Genomic DNA, 23,065 nt, shown 5'->3' on the forward strand with positions numbered 1-23,065 from the left:
TTGGAGGATTAGCCAATTGAGCCATTGTGCCGGGCCCATATGATTTCTTCTGGGTGTTTTCCAGCACCTCCCAAGGTTCAAACCTAAGCAATTCCTAGTTGAGAACGATGTTAACTTTGTTCAGCCATGTGATCCATGGGATGCTGGGGGAGAGGAAAGGGGAGCTGATGTGGGTAACGGAATAAATTAATAAAAACCCACACATTTTGCTTTTGCAGCACTGAAGGAAATGGAGTCGCCAGACTGCCGAGGGCTGCGCTGCCTACTTCTCGGCGTGTCATTTCACTCCAGAAAGAATGATATACCCATTTTACAGACGAGGAAACACAGTAGATAACCCCAGAAGATAATAATGTCGTGTTTCAGGCTTTGGCAGGCCTTTTCAGACCAAAAAAAAAAAAAAAGTCACTCGTATATTCAGATTCATTCTGGAACATTACAAGTCTTCAGTATTTATTCAAACGTGGTTAACTTTTTCTACTGCTGGCGTGTATTTTCCTGGGGGCAACCTCCAAGCTGACGTAGTCTCTGTCGGAAATGTTCCTGGCCTAGATTCGGGGTGCTTTGATGAGCTGCTAAGAAGGCAACCATTTCCTGTTAAACATATCGGGATTTAGCTTAGCCGAGATCCGAAAGTAAGCAAACCTAGAAAGCGACTGGCACGAGGAGCTTTGAGCCTCGGCTCTTGCCGTCGCCCACTCGGCCGCGCCTGCGCGTCGCGCTCCTGGAGGCGGCGCAGGGGGAACCGGGCAGCGCCGAGTTGGGAGTTTTGTGTCGCCGCCATGAGTCGCAGCTACAATGATGAGCTCCAGTTCCTGGACAAGATCAATAAAAACTGCTGGAGGATCAAGAAGGGCTTCGTGCCCAACATGCAGGTGAGGCGGGAGTGTGCCCGGCCTCCCGCTGCCCGCTGCCCCCCGCGGGCCCGGGCCTGCAGCCTGTCCGGAGCCGGGACGAGCGGGGTGTGTTCGGAGTGCTGGGGAGCGCGTGTCCCGGGGAGGTCGCCGCGCCCCCGGTCCTCGGAGCCCCCTTGTCCTCTGAGGCCCCGATCCTTGGAGTCCCCCTGTCCTCGCAGCCCCCCGGTGCTCGGAGCGTCTGGTCCTCGGAGCCCCCGGTGCTCGGAGCCCCCGGTGCTCGGAGCGCCTGGTCCTCGTAGCCCCCGGTCCTCGGAGCCCCCTTGTCCTCTGAGGCCCCGATCCTTGGAGTCCCCCTGTCCTCGCAGCCCCCCGGTGCTCGGAGCGTCTGGTCCTCGGAGCCCCCCGGTGCTCGGAGGCCCCAGTCCTCGGAGACCCTCGATCCTTAGAGCCCCTGAACTTCGGAACCCCCTGTCCTCAGAGCCCCTCGGTCCTTAGAGCCCCTGGTCCTCGCAGCCCCCCGGTGCTCGGATCCCCCGTCCTTGGGCCCCCTCACGTCCCCCGTCCTCGGAGCCCCCGGGCCTTCCGGGATGGCCCTGCGCCGGCGGTGCTCACAGTGACATGGACAGCCTGCTGTTGGCCGCGCCAGCTGGTGGTGTAGCCCTCGGCTGCTCGCTCCCTGTTGGTCCGTCGTCGTCCGGCTGCTTACCTCGCAGAGGCCCTAGCAGAGGCATGCCACAGGAAGGGGACCCCGTCGGTCTGTGGGTGACCCCGCTTGCTGTACCCCACCCCTCGTAAGAAGCTCTGCCGGGATTTCGGGTCTGTAAGCCCGGTCTGAACTGTCTCTCGGGCTTGCTCGGCCTGCGTGCTCCCAGCTTCCAAGCGTGTGAATACACCTGTGAGATTGTGCTGCATGTATGCTTCTAAGTAGCCGTGGAAAGCTCCTAAAGATGCCATGCAAGTTTTATAGTCCTGTGTGTGAATCAGAAGTTTTTTTAAAAGTTATTTTTGTTTGAAAGGCAGATTTACAATGAGAAGGAGAGACAGAGAGCGCTTCCATTTGCTGGTTCACCCCCAGTGGCTGTCACAGGCGGGGCTGTGAGCAAAGCCAGGAGTCAGGAACTTCTCAGGTCTCCCATGTGGGTGTAGGGCCCCAAGGACTCGGCCCTGCTCCATTACCTTGCCAGGCTGTAAGCAGGAAACTGGATAGGAAATGGAGCAGCTGGGACAACATACAGTGCACATGTGGGATGCCGCCGTTGCAAGGTGGAGGCCTAGCCTACTACTGCATGGCACCTGCGCCCCGAAAGTTTTCTTTTAGAATTTAAACTTTTTTTAAGATTTATTATTATTGGAAAGCCGGATATACAGAGAGGAGGAGAGACAGAGAGGAAGATCTTCCATCCGATGTTTCACTCCCCAAGTGAGCCGCAACGGGCTGGTGCACGCCGATCCGATGCCGGGAACCAGGAACCTCTTCCGGGTCTCCCACACAGGTGCAGGGTCCCAAAGCTTTTGGGCCGTCCTCAACTGCTTTCCCAGGCCACAAGCAGGGAGCTGGATGGGAAGTGGAGCTGCTGGGATTAGAACTGGCGCCCATATGGGATCCCGGGACGTTCAAGGCGAGGACTTTAGCCGCTAGGCCACGCCGCCGGGCCCTAGAATTTAAATTTATTGTGCTTACTTGGAAGGTACAGAAACGAGCATTTTCCATCCACTGGTTCCCTCCCCAAATGCCTGCAGCAGCTTGAGCCCTTACCTGCCACCTTCTAGGAGGTTGTGCAGTTGCAGGGAGCTGGGATCAGGACCAGAGCCATGGCTTAGCCCGGGACACTCCAGCCTGGGGGATGGGAAACTCAGAAGCCTCTTAGCTGCCTGGCCTGTTCCCTTCTTTCCCGGTTTCTTACGTGTGGCTTTTGCAGCAGCAGAATGCACCAACAAATGAACCTTGCAGAATACACTTTTAAGGCATGTTCAAAGGTCAGAGTGTTGCCCCTGTTGTTGTTGTTGTTGTTTTTAAGATCTATTTTTGTCGGGAGGGCCAGCAGGATAGCCTAGTGGCTAAAGTCCTCGTGTTGCCTATGCCAGGATCCCATATGGCCAGCCAGTTTGTATCCCAACTGCTCCACTTGCCTTCAAGCTCCCTGCTTGTGGCCTGGAAAAGCAGTGGAGGACGGCCCAATGCATTGGGACCCTGCACCCGCGTGGGAGACCCAGAAGAGGTTCCTGGTTCCTGGCTTCTAATTGGCTCAGCTCCGGCTGTTGCAGACACTTGGGGAGTGAATCATCAGACGCAAGATCTTCCTCTCTGTCTCTCCTCCTCTCTGTATATCGAACTTTGCAATAAAAATAAATAATTCTTTAAAAAAAAAAAAGATTTTTGTTGGAAAGGCAGATTTACAAAGAAGGAAAAACAGAAAGATCTTCATTGGTTCACTCCCCAGATGACCACAATAAATGGAACTGAGGCAGTCTGAAGCTGGGAGCTGCTTTTGGGCCTCACATGTGGGTGCACAGTCCCAAGGGGTTAAGCCTTCCTCCACTGCTTTCCCAGGTCTTAAGTAAAGAGCTGGATAGGAAGTAGAGAAGCTGGGATACAAACCAGCACCCATATGGGATCCTGGCACTTGGGGGTGGCAGAGTAATCAGATGAGCCATTGTGCCGGCATGCTGTAGTCTTTGGCTTGCTTAAGGCAGTGTGGAGTTGTTTCATAAAGAGCAAAGCAAAGCAAGCACTGTGTGCAGGGCGTTCTCTCCCCAGTGAGTGTGCAGGGTACTCTCCCCAGTGCGTGTGCAGGGTACTCTCCCCAGTGCGTGCGCAGGGTACTCTTCCCAGTGCGTGCGCAGGGTACTCTCCCCAGTGAGTGTGCAGGGTACTCTCCCCAGTGCGTGCGCAGGGTACTCTCCCCAGTGCGTGCGCAGGGTACTCTCCCCAGTGCGTGCGCAGGGTACTCTCCCCAGTGCGTGCGCAGGTCTGAGATGGTTGTTCCTCTGCCTTGGTACCAGGTTGAAGGAGTCTTCTACGTGAATGACTCTCTGGAGAAGTTAATGTTTGAGGAATTGCGGAACGCCTGTCGGGGTGGTGGTAAGTACACGACCTTGTCACTTGCTCTGGTGTAGGTGGGGCCTCTCCGGTGATGAACTGAAAAAAAAAAAAGACAGTTGCTCAAAGAATGATAATTGTTAAATCTTGCCAAAATAATCACATTGAGATAAAAGCCACAAAACTTACTTGTCTGTGATCGCAGTTGTAGAAAGGGTTTGGAGTGGGTAGGAGTGGTTTGTTGCCCAACTAACCTTGAGTAATAACAGCAAGAACTGTACCCTGGATTATCTGAGCCAGTGTCATATGCAGTACTTTGTGTAAATAAACTCGTGTCACACTTAGAGCAGCAGGAAGTACTGTTGTCTCTGTTTCACGCATGTGTAAGTCAGCCTTCAGTGAGGTAACAAGATTTTACTCACAGCTCCACCACGTCTTGGAGATGGAGCCAGAATTCAGATCTGGGGATGTCTGATGTCAAGGGCAGTATTTTTGGGTATACACACTGAACTTCAGTTCTCTCATCTATCAAGCAGGGTGTCTGACATCTGTCTGCAGGGCTACAGTGAGGGTGACGGAATAGTGTATACAGCTCTTTACAGTCCTACTCTGATGGTGGTGATGAAACAGAAATCCTCTTGTTTTAGACCTTTTTTGTAGATCGGCAAACTAAAGTCTTCCCTTCCCCACCCCAGCAGGCTCACTTGTCTAAAATGGCACAGCTCCCAAGTAATAGAACTGGACCTGAGATCCCGTTTCTCGGGGTTGAATCCGCTCTGCTCCCCGTCCTTCCATGCTGCCCCTTTGTCGTTTGGGGTAGAGTGGCGTTGTTTATGTGTGTGTGCTCCCAGAAGACTCTTTTCTGGTGCTGGAACACTGAGAGCGTGCTTGTGGGCGGTTAGCTGCCCTTCCTGTCCCTGTCCCTCCCTCGGGATGAAGCTGCCCTTCTACTTGCATCTCAGACTTTACAGCCCTGCGCTTCACATGGTACAGTACAAACATGGGAGGAGAATGAGTGTAAAAGCCCCACGTGACCTTTGTGCTGACATTCCGCTTTTCATCCTCAGGTGTCGGTGGCTTCCTGCCTGCCATGAAACAGATTGGCAATGTGGCAGCCTTGCCTGGGATTGTTCATGTGAGTCAGAGTTCAGGGGGTGAACTACCTGTGTTCCTCCCTAGAGATGCTTTGAACAGGTGAACAGGATCCCAGGAGATGCTAGTGTCCTGTAGACGGTGAACTTTCGACATCTGGAAACAACCAGGGGCCCTAGAAGGAAGTCGTCGAGTCTGGCTAGCACCCCGCTGTCTGGCTGCCTCTTGTTAGGCTCTGTGAGCTTTGGGGGACTTTTCTTGTTGTTCCTGGTCTTCGCACTTCGCTCTTCCAGGATTGGTAGGCTGCACAGCAGATGCTTAGGGAAGGAATAGAAAGAAGTTTAAGGGTTAGAACTCGGTGGAGAGGAAGAGGGCAGTGTAGCTGTTTTAGAAATCAGAAAAGGAGGCTGGTGACAGGAGCAGAAGTGAAGCAGGTGGGCCCGGCCAGTCTAGCCTGCAGATTCCACTGCTTGAAGTGCATGTTAAAAACACATCCATAAAGCAGATGTTGATAGGAAGTCATTTGTTGTCCCAGTGACTCTGCTCAACACAAGGGGGATGGGAAGGGCTGAAAAGCCATGGCTCATGTGTTTAAGGAACTTGCCGATTTCTGGGTATCTCCATAGACCCTTCCCACGTTTAACCTCCATTCCCCGGGACAGGGTCCCTTGCTAGGCTCCATAGTCTGAAATTCCTGTCACCCAGGAGCTCTCATTTGTCCATCTGTGGTTACTTAAACTCTAATGACTTAAATAAATTGGATATATTTTTTTTAAATATGTATTTGGGGAAAAAAGTATTTGTTTATTTGTTTGAAGGGCAGATTGGGGCCTGGTGCAATGGCTCAGTTGGCTAATCCTCCCCTTTCAAATGCTGGGATCCCATATGGATGCTCTTTCGTGTCCTGCTATCCCACTTCCCATCCAGTTCCCTGCTTGTGGCCTGGGAAAGCAGCCAAGGATGGCTCTAAGCCTTGGGACCCTGCACCTGCGTGGGAGACCCAGAAGAAGCTCCTGACTCTGGATCAACTCAGCTCTGGCCATTACAGTCATTTGGGACATGAAACAGTAGATGAAAGATCTTTCTGTAAATCTGTTTTTCCAATAAAAATAAATAAATATTAAAAAGGCCAGAGTGACGGAAGGGAAGAGAGAGAGAAATTCCATGCCCTGGTTCATTCCCAGACAACTCTAGCAGCCAGATGTGGGAACTCCATCCGAATGGCCCTCATGATTGGCGGACCGACTACTTGGGCCGTCTTCCCTTTCCCTCCCAGGTTCTTAAGTAGGAAGTTGATCAGAAAACAACATGGCTAAGGCTGGAGTCAGCATTCCTGTGCAAGCAGCTGCTTAACCCACTGAACCACATTCCAGCTTGCTCTCCTTCCATAATTTTTCAGTAACTTGAGATTACCTTTAAAATATAATACATTAGGATGTGGTTTTCCTATATCTTGGGGTCTTTTTTTGGGGAGGGTTAGACTCTTAATTAACAAACTTTATGAAAAAAGGTTGTTTTTCCCTATTTTAGCTTTGTGCTGAGGAATTCTTTTTTTTTTTTTTAAAGATTTTTTCATTTTATTCAGCCAGATATACACAGAGGAGGAGAGACAGAGAGGAAGATCTTGCGTCCGATGATTCACTCCCCAAGTGAGCCGCAACGGGCTGGTGCACACCGATCCGAAGCCGGGAACCTGGAACCTCTTCCGGGTCTCCCACGTGGGTACAGTGTCCCAAAGCTTTGGACCATCCTCAACTGCTTTCCCAGGCCACAAGCAGGGAGCTGGATGGGAAGTGGAGCTGCCGGGATTAGAACCGGCACCCATATGGGATCCCGGGGCTTTCAAGGCGAGGACTTTAGCCACTAGGCCACGCCGCCGGGCCCTGTGCCGAGGAATTCTTGCATCTCATCTGTATCAGTAGATTTTTTTTCTGAAACAAAATCTTGATTTCAGGAAGGCTTTGTCCATAGAGCCTGTTTGGGATTCGATAGCACATCCATTGGGCAACCAGAGCAACAAATGTGTGTCTCTATTTCTCTTGCAGCGATCCATTGGGCTTCCAGACGTCCATTCAGGCTATGGGTTTGCTATTGGAAATATGGCAGCCTTTGATATGAATGACCCAGAAGCGGTGGTGTCCCCAGGTGAGGTCCCGGTCTCCTGTACAGAGTCTGTGAACCGCACTCTGGGTATCCACTCTGGGTATCGCTTCTCTGTGCATCTCTTGGTACCGTCTGTTCTAACCTCTGTTGACCTCTCATTTCCTGAGGTTAGTTGTGGGTTTCAAAGCCTAAAAATCAGTAGTGTCAAGTACTATTTAAACAGCCACTACAGAGTAACACTGAGTACTTCTCTAGAAGACTTTGTATCTTTGTGTCCTGATTAATTTCATATAAGGTGAATTGAGTCTGAGCCTGTTACTTCCCACCTAGTAGTTACTCTGAGGATTAAGAAGGCATCAGCTGTGTAAGGCAGCCTCCTGCTAGGCACGTGGCTTACTCTCCTTGTTTTGTTACTTGCTGCTTTCCCCCATGGTTAGGAAGCCTGTCCTGAAAACACTGCACACCTGATGTTCTTGCAGCGACAGTGAGTGAGGAATGGGAGTTCCATTGATGATGGAGAGGCCTGCCTCACAGGTGTGGGCTGGGTTCTCTCAGAGAAACTTCCCTGATGAATAAGAAGGCCTAGTACAAAAAAAAAAAAAGTTTTTTTCAAAGTCTGTTTGAAGGTCAGGATCCAGAGAGGTGGGGAAAGGTCCAGATCCGGGAGCCCAATATGCAGCCCTGTTTGTCTTTAGTAATCACCAGTTTCAGTCAGTCAGGGTAGGTGACAGGAATGCTCAGTTAGCAAACGACACTATGGCCTCTACTACGTGTGCAGTGGTAGGTGCACCTGCGAAGTGCAGAGTTCCCTTGTTGAGTAGAGAGGGCTTTTGTGTGCTTGTTCATTTCCTGGATATGTACAGTGGCTGGAAGCAGGCCAGGATCCGGGAACTCAATCCAGGTCTTCTGTATGGGTGACAAGAACCCAGCTGCATGAGCCGTCACCATTGAGTCCCAGGGGCTGCATTAGCTAGAACCGGAGTCAGGAGTGCAAGCTGGATGTTGGATCCAAGTGCTCTGGTGGGAGAGTCAGGTGCCTTTTTTTTTTTTTTTAAAGAAAGATTTGGGCCCGGCGCGACAGTGTAATGGTTAAAGTCCTCGCCTTGAACGCGCCGGAATCCCGAATGGCCACCGCTTCTAATCCTGGCAGCTCCATTCCCCATCCAGATCCATGCTTGTGGCCTGGGAAAGCAGTCGAGGACAGCCCAAAACCTTGGGACCCTGCACCCGTGTGGGAGACTCGGAAGAACTCCTGGCTCCCAGCTTCGGGTCGGAGCAGCACCGGCCATTGCGCTCACTTGGGGAGTGAATCATCGGATGAAGATCTTCCCCTCTGTCTCTCCTCCTCTCTATACATCTGCCTTTCCAATAAAATAAATAAATCTTAAAAAAAAAAAAAAGATGTATAAAGAGAGGGGAGACAGAAAGATCTTCATCTGCTGCTGCACTCCCCAAAAGGCCCCAACCACTGGAGCTGAGCTGATCCATATCAGGACCCTCTTCCAGGTCTCCCAAGCGGGTACAGGGTCCCAATGCATTGGGCCATCCTCCACTGCTTTCCCAGGCCACACACAGGGAGCTGGATGGGAAGCAGGGCTGCCGGGATTAGAACTGGCGACCGTATGGGATCCCAGCATGTGCAAGGTGAGGACTTTAGCTACTAGGTCACCATGCTGACCCTACATTTTTTTCAAATGCACAAAAAATACCTAGCAAAATGAATTAAAGAGCGAGGCAGGCATTTGGCCAGTGGTCTAGCCACTGCGTTGAACGTGCATACATCCTGTACAAGGAGTGCTTCATCCCATGTCCGCCTTCTGGAATGCATGCGCTGGCAGGCAGCAGGTACTGGCTTAGGGGGTGAGTCCCTGCCACCCAGATAAAAGACCCACATGGAGTTCCTGGCTCGGAACCAGCTGTTACAGACATTTAGGGCCTGAACCAGTGAGTGGGAGATTTCACTTTCATTCCTTTGCCTGTCAAAAAATAAATGAAGAAGAAAAAGAAGTGTAGTAGAAAAGGCCGACAAAGCCAGAAGTTGATTATCTGAAACAGTAAGATTCTGCAACCTGTGACAGCTGATCAAGGAAAAGAAGAGATACATTATTTATGTTTCCATCTACTAAATGTTACTCATTGATCATTACTGCCTTCCTGCCCCAAAAAGGACTTTTTTTTTTTAGTCTGAATGGCAGGGAGAGAGATTGATCTGTGTCACATTCGCTAGCTCAGTGCCCAGATGCTCACCACAGCCAGGGCGGGGCAGCCTGAAGCCCAGAGCCAGGGACTGAATGTGGATGTCTTGCCTGGGTGACAAGAACCCAGCTGCTTGAGCGACCACCTGCTGCTCCCCTGTGCTCCTGAGCAGGCAGCGGGAATGGGGAGCAGGCCAGAACAAGCTATTGGCTTGACCTAACGGCTGTGCCGAATGCACATGCCCATGGTGCGTACCTTCGGTTAGTTTGGTTTAAACAGACACACTTTGTTGCCTACTTTGAAAGGATTGCTTTGAAAGTGAAGAAACGTCATCCACTGGTTTACTCCCCACAGTGTGGTGCCACAACCACCGGAGTTGGGCCAGGCCGACCCCAGGGGACGGGAGCTCCGTCTGGGTTTCCCCTGTGGACAGCAGAGACCTAAGCACATGAGTCCTCACTGCTGTCTCCTGGGGTGGCAGTGGAGCTGGCCTTGAACCCCGCTCTCTGACACAAGAAACAGGCATCCCAAACATGATTTCGGCACACCCCTGAACTCCTGAAACAAGTTTAAAAGTATGTTCCTAATCCTACATAGATGCAGAGAAACTGAAGTTATCAGTGCCCGATTGCCCGGTTTCCCTGATCTTAACTTCTCTGTGTTTTGCAGGCGGTGTTGGATTTGACATCAACTGCGGTGTCCGCTTGCTGAGAACCAACTTGGATGAGAGCGACGTCCAGCCTGTGAAGGAGCAGCTTGCCCAGGCCATGTTTGATCACATTCCTGTCGGGGTGGGGTCCAAAGGTGTCATCCCCATGAATGCCAAGTAAGAGCACAAGTTTGCCTTCTTTCCCAGTGTAGGGCGCTTGGAGAACGGAGTGCAGTGGTAAATGGATTTATTAGATATGTCAGACAAGTGCTGTTCATGGCTACGGCCTTGAACACGGAGTGGTGTTTATCGTAGTGAGCACGTGCAAGAAACCGTGCCTGCCTGTGCCTGACTTGCGTCTACACAATAGCCTGTTATTAGCCCTAATTGCCTAGAAAGGAAATCAACGTCTGAGTGTGAGTGAGTCTAGTGATAACAGGATTGAAGCCACAACCTTTCAGAGGCTGTATTCTCCTTTTTCCAAAAAGAAAAAAAGTGTGTATGCACACGTTTGAAAGGCAGAGTAACAGGGAACAGAGGCAGGTCTTCTGTCTGCTGGTTTACTCCCCCAGATGACCAGACAGTCAGGGCGGGGCCATGCCAAAACCAGGAGGCAGAGATGTCACGAAGCTCTCCCATGTGGCTGACAGGAGTGTGACCACATAGGCCACCTGTACTCCTCTCCCGAGCACAGTGGATGGGAGCCCAGTCAGGATGGGCAGCCAGGACTCCCATGGGCACTCGGGCAGGAGGCCAGGATCACTCGCTGCCTGCCCAGCACCTGCACATGGCCTGAGCACGTCACTGGGTTCACTAGGAATACTGGCTTACCAATGTTTGGCATTGTTAGTGGGGAAGGGATTTAAACTCTAGTTTTTGCAGGGGTTATTTAGACAAAGTTTATACTTTGGATAAAAGCCAAAGCCTTTTCCCTCTTCCCTCTGAGAACTTAGTGTTTATTTCCTGCAGTTTTAAAATGCAGGTGTAGTGAAGCTACACACAGGGCCTTTATGAAGATGAAAATAAACCTTAACATTTAACCTGTGTCACCTGAGAAAATTGAGATACCAATGTCTGGTCGGAATTTTTCACACATTATTAATGAAAGTATCCAGCTGATAAAATGAAGCAGAGTGATATCTGATCATCTTTGGGGCCACCATGGTGGTGTAGTAGTCTAATCCTCTGCTTACAGCAGTGTGCTGCATGGGCTCTGGTTCATATCCTAGCTGCTCCACTTCCAATCCCGCTCCCTGCTAATGGCCTGAGTAAGCAATGGAGGATGGCCCAATTTGGGAGACCCAGAATAAACTCTGGTTTCTGGCTGCAGATCAGTTTAGCTCCAGCCATTGCAGCCACTTGGGGAGTGAGCCAGCAGATAGAGGATCTCTCTGTGTCTTTGCTTCTCTGTGTAAATCTGCCTTTTTAGTAAAAATAATTCTTTTAAAAAATATAGAATTTCATTGTTTGCTTAATTACCTCCTAGAAACCAGGACTGCAGGATTAAATGTAATACAGAAAAAGGTCTGTATAAAAATGCTGCTGCCTGCAACACTGGCATTCCTGTGGGTTCTGGTTCATGTCCTGGATGCTCTCACTGCACTCTGACTCTGCTCATGTGCCTGGGAAGGCAGCAGAAGGCCCAGGGCTTGGGTCCCTTCATCTATGGGAGACACATTCTTGTCTGGCAGTTACGGCCATTTGGGAAGTGAACAAGCAGATGCAAGAGTCTCCACCTCTTTCTCTGTAACCCTTTCCTTGAAGTACATGTTCTCAAAAAAAAAAAGTATTTGCAAAGTACAAGAAGTTGTGCAGCCGTCGAGTGCACTCTCATGGTGTCTGACACAGCAATTACTAGTCTCTGCTGTAATTTTTTTATGTGATTGCTCTTGAAAATCTGAGGTCGCCAAGAGCATGAACTGTGTCCAGCACACACTTAGTGCACAGGAAACAGTCGCTATGGCGTATTCCTTTTCCCTTTGAGACATCGTCTTTTTTTTTTTTTTTTAAGATTTATTTACTTTATTACAAAGTCAGAAATACAGAGAGGAGGAGAGACAGAGAGAAAGATCTTCCATCCGATGATTCACTCCCCAAGTGAGCACAATGGCCGGTGCTGCACTGATCCGAAGCCGGGAGCCAGGAACCTCTTCTGGGTCTCCCACGTCGGTACAGGGTCCCAAGGTTTTGGACCATCCTCGACTGCTTTCCCAGGCCACAAGCAGGGAGCTGGATGGGAAGTGGAGCTGCCGCGATTAGAACTGGCGCCCATATGGGATCCCGGGGCTTTGAAGGCGAGGACTCTAGCCGCTAGGCCATGCCGCTGGTCCCTGAGACATCGTCTTTCTTGGGTGTGAACCTTTGCTGTGAAGTGACTGGCTCTTGTTGTTACGCAGAGACTTGGAAGAGGCCTTGGAGATGGGCGTGGACTGGTCGCTGAGAGAAGGCTATGCCTGGGCCGAGGACAAGGAGCACTGCGAGGAGTACGGGAGGATGCTGCAGGCCGACCCCAACAAGGTGTCTCCCCGGGCCAAGAAGAGAGGCCTGCCTCAGGTGACACTCCTGTGGGACTGCAGTGTCAAGTCCGATTTCATAGTTCTGCTTTTTGTGAAGGAAATCCATATGTTCCAATAGCAAATAGGTTCCCCCAGGATTTAGAAAGCTATCAGGAGTTTGTAGATATTCATAAAATAAAATATGAATTAGAAGTGGACAAGAGGGGCCCGGCACAGTGGCCTAGTGGCTAAAGTCCTCGCCTGGGATCCCATATGGGCACTGGTTCTAATCCCGGCCGCTCCACTTTCCATCCAGCTCCTGCTGGTGGCCTGGGAAAGCAGTCAAGGACGGCCCAACGCCTTGGGACCCTGCACCCACATGGGAGACCTGAAGGAATGTTCCTGGCTCCTGGCTTTGCATTGGGGCAGCATCAGTGATTGGGGTTATTTGGGGAGTGACTCATTGGACGGAAGATCTTCCTCTCTGTCTCTCCTCCTGTCTGTATATCTGACTTTGCAGTAAAAATAAATAAACCTTTAAAAAAAGTAGACAACGGAAAAATAGGCTGAGGCCTACAGTGTATGCCAAAATCGTACGTGTGCACGCTTTACTAGCTGTAGAACAGCTGCACGTTTTCCGGCACCTATCATGGAGAGAGATAGCTTGTCAGTTCATGCAATCCCTGAGATGAGGGGTTAGCAAGGTTTGGATGGTGTTGACGCTGACTCACTGTACCCTGGCCAAGGCTGGGTTCTCTGGGGATCATTTTCTCGTTGGAATCTGGGATTGTTTAAACCAGGCAGCCATTGCCCCAGCTCCACTGTTCTCTGGTTCTCTGAGTCACTTGTTTGAGCCAGTTCAATTAGGTAGTTATTCGTGAATTCAGAGATGTTCTGGAAATCATTTGAACTTGGACTTTGTCTAAGAATCCACCTTCACCAATGTTCATTCCAAATTTGGATCCAAATATCTAATAAGACATAATGACTTGAATTTTTTTTTTGAACTAGTAAGCTTTTATTTGTGCATCAAACATATATATTTTTTTGTAATGTACTTTTTTTGTAATGTAGAATGCAGTTATTTGAATGAATCATTTTGAAGGTTTATGGATTTTTTTGTTATAGAAAACACTGGTTATTTGATGATTTTTTTTTTTTACCTGATTGTTGATAAATGAGTTTTTAAGACTAAACAGAACAAGCTGTTTTATCAGGCATCCTTTCCTTTGCAGCTGGGGACCTTGGGAGCAGGCAACCACTATGCGGAAATCCAGGTGGTGGATGAGATCTACAACGAGTACGCAGCCAAGAAGATGGGCATCGACCACAAGGGCCAGGTGTGCGTGATGATCCACAGCGGGAGCAGAGGCTTGGGCCACCAGGTCGCCACAGGTATCGTCTGCCGTCCGTGCCGTGTGTCTGTCTGATGGGGAACTGGATGGAGGGTTCACCAAGGAAGCTCTCTAACTGTACTGCATGAGGTTTTGGTTTTATTTTTAAGATTAATATTTTTATTTGAAAGGCAGAGCTAGAGAGATAAGAGAGACAGGGAGAAGGAGATCTTCCATCCATAGGTTCACTCCGCAAATGGCCACAACAGCTAGAGCTGAGCACAAAAGCCAGAAGCCAGGAGCTCCTGGGTCTCCCATGTGGGTGCAGGGTTTCAGTGCTAGGGGCCGTCCTCGACTGCTCTTCCAGGCCACAAGCAGGAGCTCTAGCAGCCAGGACACACACTGGTGTCCATAGGGGATGCTGGTTCTTCAGGCTGAGGCTTAGAGTATTATACCACAGTGTCGGTTCCACTGCATGAGTTTTCATCCTGCTTCTCCTGGTCTGTGACCTTGAACAAATTAACCTCACTGAACAAGTTGACTTTGAAAAACAGAAACATGTTTATTATATAATTTCATATAGTATTGTCATGGAAAGTTAGAAATAACTTATGTAGGGGCTGGTGCTATGGTGTAGTAGGTTAAGCCTTTGCCTGTGGTGCTGGCATCCCTTGGGGCACCAGTTTGTTTCCTGGCTGCCCCCTTATGATCCCTATTTATGGCTGAAGATACAGCAGGAATGACTCAAGTCCTCGGGCCCTCTCTCACTTGAGAGACCCAGAAGAACCTCCCAGCTTAGGATCAGCTCGACTGTGACTATTGAAGCCCTTTGGGGAGTGAGCCAGCAGATGGAATCTCTCTCTGCCTGTCTTCTCTCTGTAGCTGCATGCTGAATAAAAGTAGAAGATAGTTTTTAGAAAAGAAAAAGTACACTGTTATTTCCTTTTATGGGTTACTATTACTATGTGGCTAAGAAAGAGCTAAGGAAGTACTTAGCATGGAGAGTTCATAAAATCAACAGTCAGAACATATGTGTAGGCACCCACTCTGTAAACTTGGGTATTCTGGAGCCTGGCATGATAGCCTAGTAGCTAAATCCTTGTCTTGTATCCTCCAAAATCCCCTATGGGCACCAGTTTTTGTCCCAGCTGCTCCACTTCCCATCCAGCTCCCTGCTTTTGACCTCAGAAAGCAGTAGAGGACATTCCAAAGCCTTGGGACCAGGACCCTACACTCATATGGGAGACCTAGCAGAAGCTCCTGGCTCCTGGCTTCAGATCAGCTCAGCTTCAGCCATTGCAACCACTTGGGGAGTGAACCAGTGGATGGAAGATTTTTCTGTGTATCTCCTCTCTGAATCTGCCTTTCCAATAAAAATATAAAATAAATTTTAAAAAAAAATTGGGTATTCTGGGAAATTCTGTGACAAAATAATCTCAGATTGTCTCATAAGGGAGATATAGTCAACTTTTTTTTAAGATTTATTCATTTTTATTAGAAAGGTGGATATACAAAGAGGAGGAGAGACAGAGAGGAAGATCTTCTGTCCGATGGTTCACTCCCTAAGCAGCCGCAACGGCTGGAACTGAGCCAATCCAAAGCCAGCAGCTTCTTTTGGGTCTCCCACACGGGTGCAGTGTCCCAATGCATTGGGCCATCCTCAACTGCTTTCCCAGGCCACAAGCAGGGAGCTGGATCGGAGGCGGGGCTGCTGGGATTAGAACCGGCGCCCATATGGGATCCGGGCATGTGCAAGGCGAGGACTTTAACCGCTATGCTGTCATGCCTGGCCCGAGACATAGTCATTTAAAAGAAAAGGTGAAGATAAGGCAATAAGTGGTAAAATATAGTGGAAGAGAAAAAAATGTTTACGTAAAATAAGTGTCAGAGGTGGCCTCCTAGACACAGCAGTTGAGGTAGGCTGTGTAGTTTAAATGATGTCACACATCCGTGGCAAAAGCAGTGAAATAATGGATGGGTCACTGAGACCTGCAGGGTTGTACACAGACACATGGAACCTTCATAGTGTGTGCCCATTTAGATGATTTCATCTGGGAAATACATGAAGCATTGACTAATATGTCAGGAAATTCTCCAGAAAACTTGTTTACATTTTGTCAGAGAATTTTTTTTTCCTAAAGATCCGAGCAACCTGTCTCTAGCTCTTTTATATTAAATCATTAAAAACCATAGTGACATTAAAATGCCTCCAGCGTGTGTGTTAGACATTTCGTTCTGTGTAGGGAGAGGAGAAACAGACGTTTTGATTATTGCATGCATGCCTCACTCGTGCCCTATACTAGTCCCTAGAGGGCGCCTGTCTGCTTTGCATCCCACAAGGCTGGTGTAACCACACTAACAGAAGACTGGGTGAACAGTGAACAAATTGCTAAAACCGAAAACACCTTAAAGGGGATGTGGTGTTCACCTGTTGACCTGTTGTTTGATAGAATGAGTTGAATGTGGTCTGCCTTTCTCCAGTGGATCTAAACTCTATAAGGGAAACCTAACTGGTTTGAGCTCACTCTCACTCTAGACGCACTGGTGGCTATGGAAAAGGCCATGAAGAGAGACAAGATCATCGTAAATGACCGGCAGCTGGCCTGTGCTCGGATCGCTTCTGTGGAAGGTCAGGACTACCTCAAGGGCATGGCGGCAGCCGGGAACTACGCCTGGGTCAACCGCTCCTCCATGACGTTCCTAACCCGTCAGGTACAGTGAGAGAGTCCAAGTGATTCAAAGTTGAATGCTTTCAGCTACAGTGTGGGAAACTTCGTAAGTACTCTGAGTACTCGGGCCGTGTCCTGGATTTTGTCTTCATCGGCAGCATATCAGACATAGGGAATAGGAGAAGAGGCGACAAGCTCATTCCTAGAGCTTGCCGCGAGCAGCAGGAGGTAGGGCGCTCTGCAGATCCAGAAGGTGGGACAAGTAGCTTGAAAGGGTGGGCTCAAGAATGGCCAGGCAGCCCTTGGACCAAAGTCGGGAGAGGGATTTGCTGTGTTCTGAGAGGCGAGGTTTGTCCTTTACATGAAGATTAGTAATGTTAACATTTCCAACCCCTAATTGCCTCTCTGCCTTCAAGAACAGCCTGACCAGTCAGTAAGGTCTGAGCAGATTCTGCCTCGTTTCACCGGAGCTCTTCTCACAGGCTTTTGCCAAGGTCTTCAATACCACCCCTGATGACTTGGATCTGCACGTGATCTATGACGTCTCCCACAACATCGCCAAAGTTGAGCAGCATGTGGTGGATGGGAAGGAGCGGACGCTGCTGGTGCACAGGAAGGGGTCCACGCGGGCGTTCCCGCCTCACCATCCCCTCATCGCTGTCGACTACCAGGTATGCAGCGCCGCCTCTGGGGTTTCAGGCAGTGGGATGTTAAAGGCTTTTGGTGTGGATGCCTTTCAACAGAGAAGCAGCAGCTGTGAAAACAGGTCTGTCACAGGTGAGAAAGTGACTCGGTGCCCATCGGTGGTGCCGGCCAGGGTGCAGGGTGCTGTGTACAAAGTGTTCCTTGGGCTGTGTTTTACTCTGTCAGATGAGTTAAGGACTTTAAATTATGGGAGAACAGGGCAAAGCTTAAACGCAGTCTGTCTCTCTCTTGTCTTTGTGACGTCCACTGCAGTGAAGCTAGGGAGACTCTTCATTTGCGCTCTCACTTCACGGATGAGGAACCCAAGCCAGGGGAGGGCAGATGTTCACCTGGGATGCTCATGCTGGCACCACTTCCTAGGCAGCACTTTGCTTTGCTGACACACTCACTCGTTCACTGTCTTTCTTGGTTCTCGCATGTTTACTCCGTTTCTTATATCCCACCTGCACATTAGGAAAGAATCAAAACAATATCTTACAAAGTTCTACAATTGAAATTTGAATGTTGAAAAAACTTACAGTGGGCCCGGCGCATTGGCCTAGTGGCTAAAGTCCTCACCTTGAATGCCCTGGGATCCCATATGGGCACTGGTTCTAATCCTGGCAACCCCACTTCCCATCCAGCTTCCTGTTTGTGGCCTGGGAAAGCAGTCAAGGATGGCCCAAAGCCTTGGAACTCTTCACCTGTGTGAGAGACCCAGAGAAGGCTCCTGAGGCTCCTGGCTTTGGATCGGCTCAGCTCCAGCCTTTGAGTTCACTTGGGGAGTGAATTGTCAGATGGAGGATCTTCCTCTCGGTCTCTCCTCCTCTGATTTTGCAATAAAAATAAATAAATCTTAAAAAAAAAAAAAAACTTACAGTACACAACCCACAATGTGGCTGTGCTGGCATCTCCAGTATCCCATACAGGAGCATTGGTTCGGATCCCAGCTGCTCCACTTCCCTGCCAGTGCACTCGGAATGGCAGCAGAACATGGCACAAGTGCCTGGTCTCTGTCACCCACGTGGGAGACCAGGATGGAATTAGCTCCTGACTTTATCCTGGCCCGGCCCTACTATTGCAGCCATTTGGGGAGTACAGCAGACAGAAGATTCTTTCTGTCACTCTACCTTTCAGATTAATAAATATTTTTTAAAAATTAAAAAGCCAACTGCATTGTGAATTTCAGTGTGCTTGATTTATGTGTCCTCAGCTCACCGGACAGCCAGTGCTCATTGGTGGCACCATGGGAACCTGCAGTTACGTCCTTACTGGCACTGAGCAGGGCATGACCGAGACCTTTGGAACAACCTGTCATGGAGCGGTAAGGAAAATGGAAACCTTCGTAGGAATGCGCTCTCCATTTTAGCCTTTTTGATGGTAAATGGACCCGATAAGTATTAACAAGGTTGAGGTTTGAATCACCTTGTCTTTTATTTGAAATCGTTCCCCACGATAGATGCTGTTTAATGAACTAAACACCCAGCATCTTGACCTTAGTGAGACCAAGATAGGGCTGGGCACTGTTCCTCATCTCTGTCAGTCCAGAAAATCCAGCCCAGGAAAGTGTCACATGGCCGAGCTGACTGTAGCAGATCTAGCAGTGATAGAACTTGTAACTGATGCAGATAGACATCAGGCTGAGCTCAGCAGGCCACTGGCCCTGGCTGTCTGCCTAATATGCTGCTTCCTATTGGGTGCATCTGCTCCAGATTGGGTGCTGGCCCTGGTTTACAAACCAGAGCCCGTGGACAGTCTGTTCACCGCTTCACACACATGGCCTCTTCTAAGCCAGGGTCCCTGAACTGTTTCCATAAAGAGCCCAACAGTGAAAAAGGTGGGCTTTCTGGGCACGTGGCCTCTGGACCAGCTATTCAGCTATGCCATTTCAGTGCAGAAACAGCGATAAATATTGTGTGTTTGAGAACTGCTATATTCCAGCAAAACTTGGCCAGACGGACATTGGCATTGTCTGGGGGCGTTCCTGCTTGTCGCAGCTGCAGGGGGAGCTGGCCGTGCTGCAGTGCACAGGGTGGCCCCAGCAGAGAACTGCCGGTTCGCATCGCAGTGTTGAGGTCTGAGAGACTACCTTTAAACCACTAAGACTCGGGGCTTTCTGATGACACATAACTGTTTACCGTGGAAAAAAATCCCATATTTATACATTGAATTGCCACTTAACAGTAATTAACACAAAAATATACTTCTGTAGCTAGAAATGCTTTGCCACAAGGCATATAATAAAGCTTATGACAAAAACATTGATGAAATGGGAACAGATTATTTCTAAACACTTTTTTAGTTTTAAAAAATAAAGGAAAGGACATATGATACCAAGGGTTTAAAGAATTGCTGGCTCAAACATAAAAAATAGCTGCATTTGGAAATGACGTCTGTTCCGCTCTGTCCTAGGGCCGAGCACTGTCCCGAGCAAAGTCCCGGCGTAACCTGGACTTCCAGGATGTCTTAGACAAACTGGCGGACATGGGGATTGCAATCCGCGTGGCCTCACCCAAGCTGGTTATGGAAGAGGTAAGTGGAGTTTTGATAAATTTTCAGCATAAAACTAATATGCTTTATAGCCAGTACTCAGATGGGACTTTTTTTTTTTTTTAAGATTTGTTTATTTTTTATTGAAAAGTCGGATCTACAGAGAGAAGGAGAGACAAAAAGAGAGCTGTTCCATCTGCGGTTCACTCGGGCTCCTGGCTTCAGATAGGCTCAGCTCCAGCCATTGCGGCCACTTGGGGAGTGAATCTGTGGATGGAAGATCTTCCTCTCTGTCTCTCCTCTTCTCTGTAGATCTGACTTTCCAATTTAAAAAAAAAAAGAAGAAAGAAACCACAAGGAGGCCAAGTGTGGCCAGAGCAGCTGGTAGGAGGGCAAGTGGTGGGTGCCGCAGTTAGGATGCTGCTTGGTAGGAGGGCGAGTGGTGGGTGCCACAGTTAGGATGCTGCTTGGTAGGAGGGCGAGTGGTGGGTGCCGCAGTTAGGATGCTGCTTGGGAGCCCCCTTCAGAGGGCGTGGCTCAGGCTCCTGTGGTTCTGATTCGGCTTCCCGCCAGTGCCTATCCTAGGAAGCAGCAGGTCATAATGCAGGTGCATGGCTCCTGCTGCCTGGATGGCACACCTCGGTTGGTTTCTGGGTTGCTGGTCCGGCCCTGGTTGTTGCTGGTATTTGGGGACCAGATCTCTCTGTCCCTGCCTTTCCAATAAAATTTCTCAAAACATTTAAAAGCAAGCCAGGGTTTGGGGGGAGCAGAGCAAGAAGGAGGTGCAGGGAGGGAGGGGGCACCTTACTGTGTGGGTCTTTAGTTTTCCTTTAGAGGCGAGCTTTTGCTTTTCTTCTGAGCAAAAAGGAAAAAGACTGAAGGATTTGGGGCAGAAGAGAGATGTGATCTGACTGGTATTTGCCGATGAGTAAAACCTAGAAAAGAAATTGATGATGCAGAAAAGGGAGGAGCGACTGCCTCGGTGGCCTTGAGTAGGTAGGGATATGTCCAAGTGGGGTGGGCTGATGTTTGCCAGGCCCTCGGGTAACTCGTCCTTAATCACAAGAGAAGGGAACAGGAGCAGATACATAAGAAAGCTTGCCAAAGTTCCATCCTGGTTGCTTCCACGTTTTCCAGTGTACTGAGAGGCAGGGTCGGCGCCAGGAGTGCAGCTGCAGGGGACGGCATGAAGTCGTCATCTGGGAGAGAGACCCAGGGAGATTTGGGTGATTTCCAGTCAGCACCAGGGCCCCACTCAAGCTAAATTCAGTAGTGCTGGAATGAAATAGAGGTTAAGTTACCTTTAAGCAGGGTCACGGGGTACAGCACAGTGAAAGAACCAGGCTGTTGAGGCTGTTACTGGGAGCCTGCGGGTGTTGGCAAGGCTAAGGAATAGTTATAGATGGACAGTAGGCAGGCAGCCTGGGCCGTGATCACCGGCCTGGAATTCTGAAAAGTGAAATCACAGGGAGGTGTGGTCACTGGGATGGACGAGCCCTGGGCTGTGACCCTGAGAGTAGATGGCGAAGCTAAGCCTGGCTACAGTCGCAGGAGGAGCAGAACTCAAGGAGGCAGGGCACCAGGGCACCAGAAGCATTCTCTCACCGAGTGATGAAACCATTCAGAGTTACAGCAGGAGAGCGTGAGAGCGAGCCCGGCTTTACTAAGTCTTTAAGAACACTGAGGAGTGGTTCAGACTCTAGCAGTTAACTACAACAGCGAGTAGAGTGGCAGGTGGGATGTGACTGCAGAGTAAAGGCCTGGCCTAGCTGATGGATGTCACTTGGAATGTCCACATCCCATATGGAGGTGTCCAGGTTCAAGCTCGGACTCTGCTCCTTGTTTCTGACTTCGTTGGCACACGCTTTGGGAGGCAACAGGTAGTTTTGAAGTACTTGAGTTTCTGCCGCCTACATGGGATCCTTCAGTAGAGCGCCCTTGATGACTACAAGGATTGACAGTCAAAAAAGTGTTCCAAGTGAGGTTCAGTGAGGATCCCCTTTGCAGTGACTTCCACAGTGTGTGATTCTTGCCTGCAGGCTCCTGAGTCCTATAAGAACGTGACGGATGTGGTGAATACCTGCCATGATGCTGGGATCAGCAAGAAGGCCATCAAACTGAGGCCCATCGCTGTTATCAAAGGGTAGGACTTGGACCAGTGCAGACACAGACACCACTGACCCTCACTGAAGTGGAAATGGACTGAAATGCTCTTTCAGACCTGGCAGGTTCCAAAGTGTGCAGCTATACCTCGCCATGCTGGTGTAGCTGATGGGGAGCCATTGCTACAGATGGTCTGAAGGAGTCATCTTGTCCCCGTTTGGAAAGAGGTGGATGTGCTCTGGTGTCCCATAGGTTTTTAGTAAACTGTATTAGCAGTTGGGAAGGAGTCAAGCAATGGCCTTACTTGGTTATTCAAGTCTTTAATCATCAAAATGACCTTTGCTTCAAGTTTGGTTTACATCCCAAGAGGTGCCATGAAGAATGTTCTATTAAATCAGAAGGTTTTGTGATGTTGTCTCTCTTCCCTCACTTTGTCAGTTTGTCCATCCATCCTCCCCTCTACACACCAAATTGGCACTAAACAGCATCTTAAAATGTCCCTTTTACTTGGATGACACCTTAGGTGTCAGTTGGCCAGGCAGCAGGGAGCACCAAGGACAGGCTGTGTCTGCCTATGTGAGACTTGGGACCCAGAAGAGAACCCACTGTTCGTAGCCTTCCTGCATTTCCCATTCTGAATACAGCAGAGCGTTGATTATCGCAGTGTAGCCTCTGCTAGGCCTGACCCAGCTAGCTGCATTTTGAGTAATGCCTTAGCAGCAACAATAACACAAAAAAAAACCCTCATGTAAAACAAGAATTTTGGTGTTGTTTGAATTATTATCAGGGCATTAAATGGCTGGAGCTGGGGCCTAACAGCTGCTGTATTTCAACAGATTGGCTAGTGTCAGGCTGTCCAATCATGTTTTGTGTTACCTGTGGTGACACTTCAAAGACGTCACAGTGGGAGTTACACATTACCAAGGCCTTAGTCGAATCAAAACAGCCAGTAAAGTGCAAAAATCTGATGAAGTTACCATGTGCTATTTGTATTTTTATGCTTTATGTTTTATAGCTTAGGACAACTAATATTTATACTTGATTCACTTTGGTAATGTTGGACTCATCCTAAAAAAAAAAAAAAACTTCTCCTAAAACCTATCCCTCAGCTTACTCTACAGCACCAGTAGGGCCTCTTCTGAACCCTGAACCCTGCTCTTTGGAAGGCCGGAGAACAGTAGGCTTCCCTGACAAATGTGTGTGATAGGAAATGGCAGTCGCAGGTCCTTACCGGAGTACTCAATAATGTCCGTGTGTTAATGATAGAGTTTAAAAGCATAAATGGGTAGCAATTTCAATGTGGTAATTACAGATTTCTCATGCCTTCAGCCTGGACCAGCCAGTATGGGACCC

The 23,065-nt window shown here is 49.3% G+C and overlaps 1 protein-coding gene across 1 annotated transcript; it reads left to right on the forward strand.

The window, feature by feature from the left end:
- Positions 1-717: 717 nt before the first annotated feature.
- Positions 718-22,127, forward strand: RTCB (RNA 2',3'-cyclic phosphate and 5'-OH ligase). The gene is made up of 12 exons (XM_058673870.1): positions 718-875; positions 3,861-3,939; positions 4,965-5,032; positions 7,035-7,134; positions 9,958-10,114; positions 12,334-12,490; positions 13,668-13,827; positions 16,303-16,478; positions 16,918-17,106; positions 18,333-18,443; positions 19,532-19,651; positions 21,649-22,127. Exons 1-12 carry the CDS (start codon positions 783-785, stop codon positions 21,754-21,756), a joined length of 1,518 nt encoding a protein of 505 aa, XP_058529853.1. The 5' UTR covers positions 718-782; the 3' UTR covers positions 21,757-22,127.
- The last annotated feature ends 938 nt before the right edge of the window (positions 22,128-23,065 follow it).

Source organism: Ochotona princeps, chromosome 15, assembly GCF_030435755.1.
Source record: "Ochotona princeps isolate mOchPri1 chromosome 15, mOchPri1.hap1, whole genome shotgun sequence".
Classification (NCBI taxonomy): Eukaryota; Metazoa; Chordata; class Mammalia; order Lagomorpha; family Ochotonidae; genus Ochotona; species Ochotona princeps.

What these genes read in the sequence shown, in the direction of transcription:
- RTCB (XM_058673870.1), top strand. Translation starts at nt 783, where the DNA reads ATGAGTCGCAGCTACAATGATGAGCTCCAGTTCCTGGACAAGATCAAT. An exon ending in CCTTGCCTGGGATTGTTCAT is followed by an intron (nt 5,033 to 7,034) that starts GTGAGTCAGAGT and finishes TTTCTCTTGCAG; the next exon opens with CGATCCATTGGGCTTCCAGA. An exon ending in AGAAGAGAGGCCTGCCTCAG is followed by an intron (nt 12,491 to 13,667) that starts GTGACACTCCTG and finishes TTTCCTTTGCAG; the next exon opens with CTGGGGACCTTGGGAGCAGG.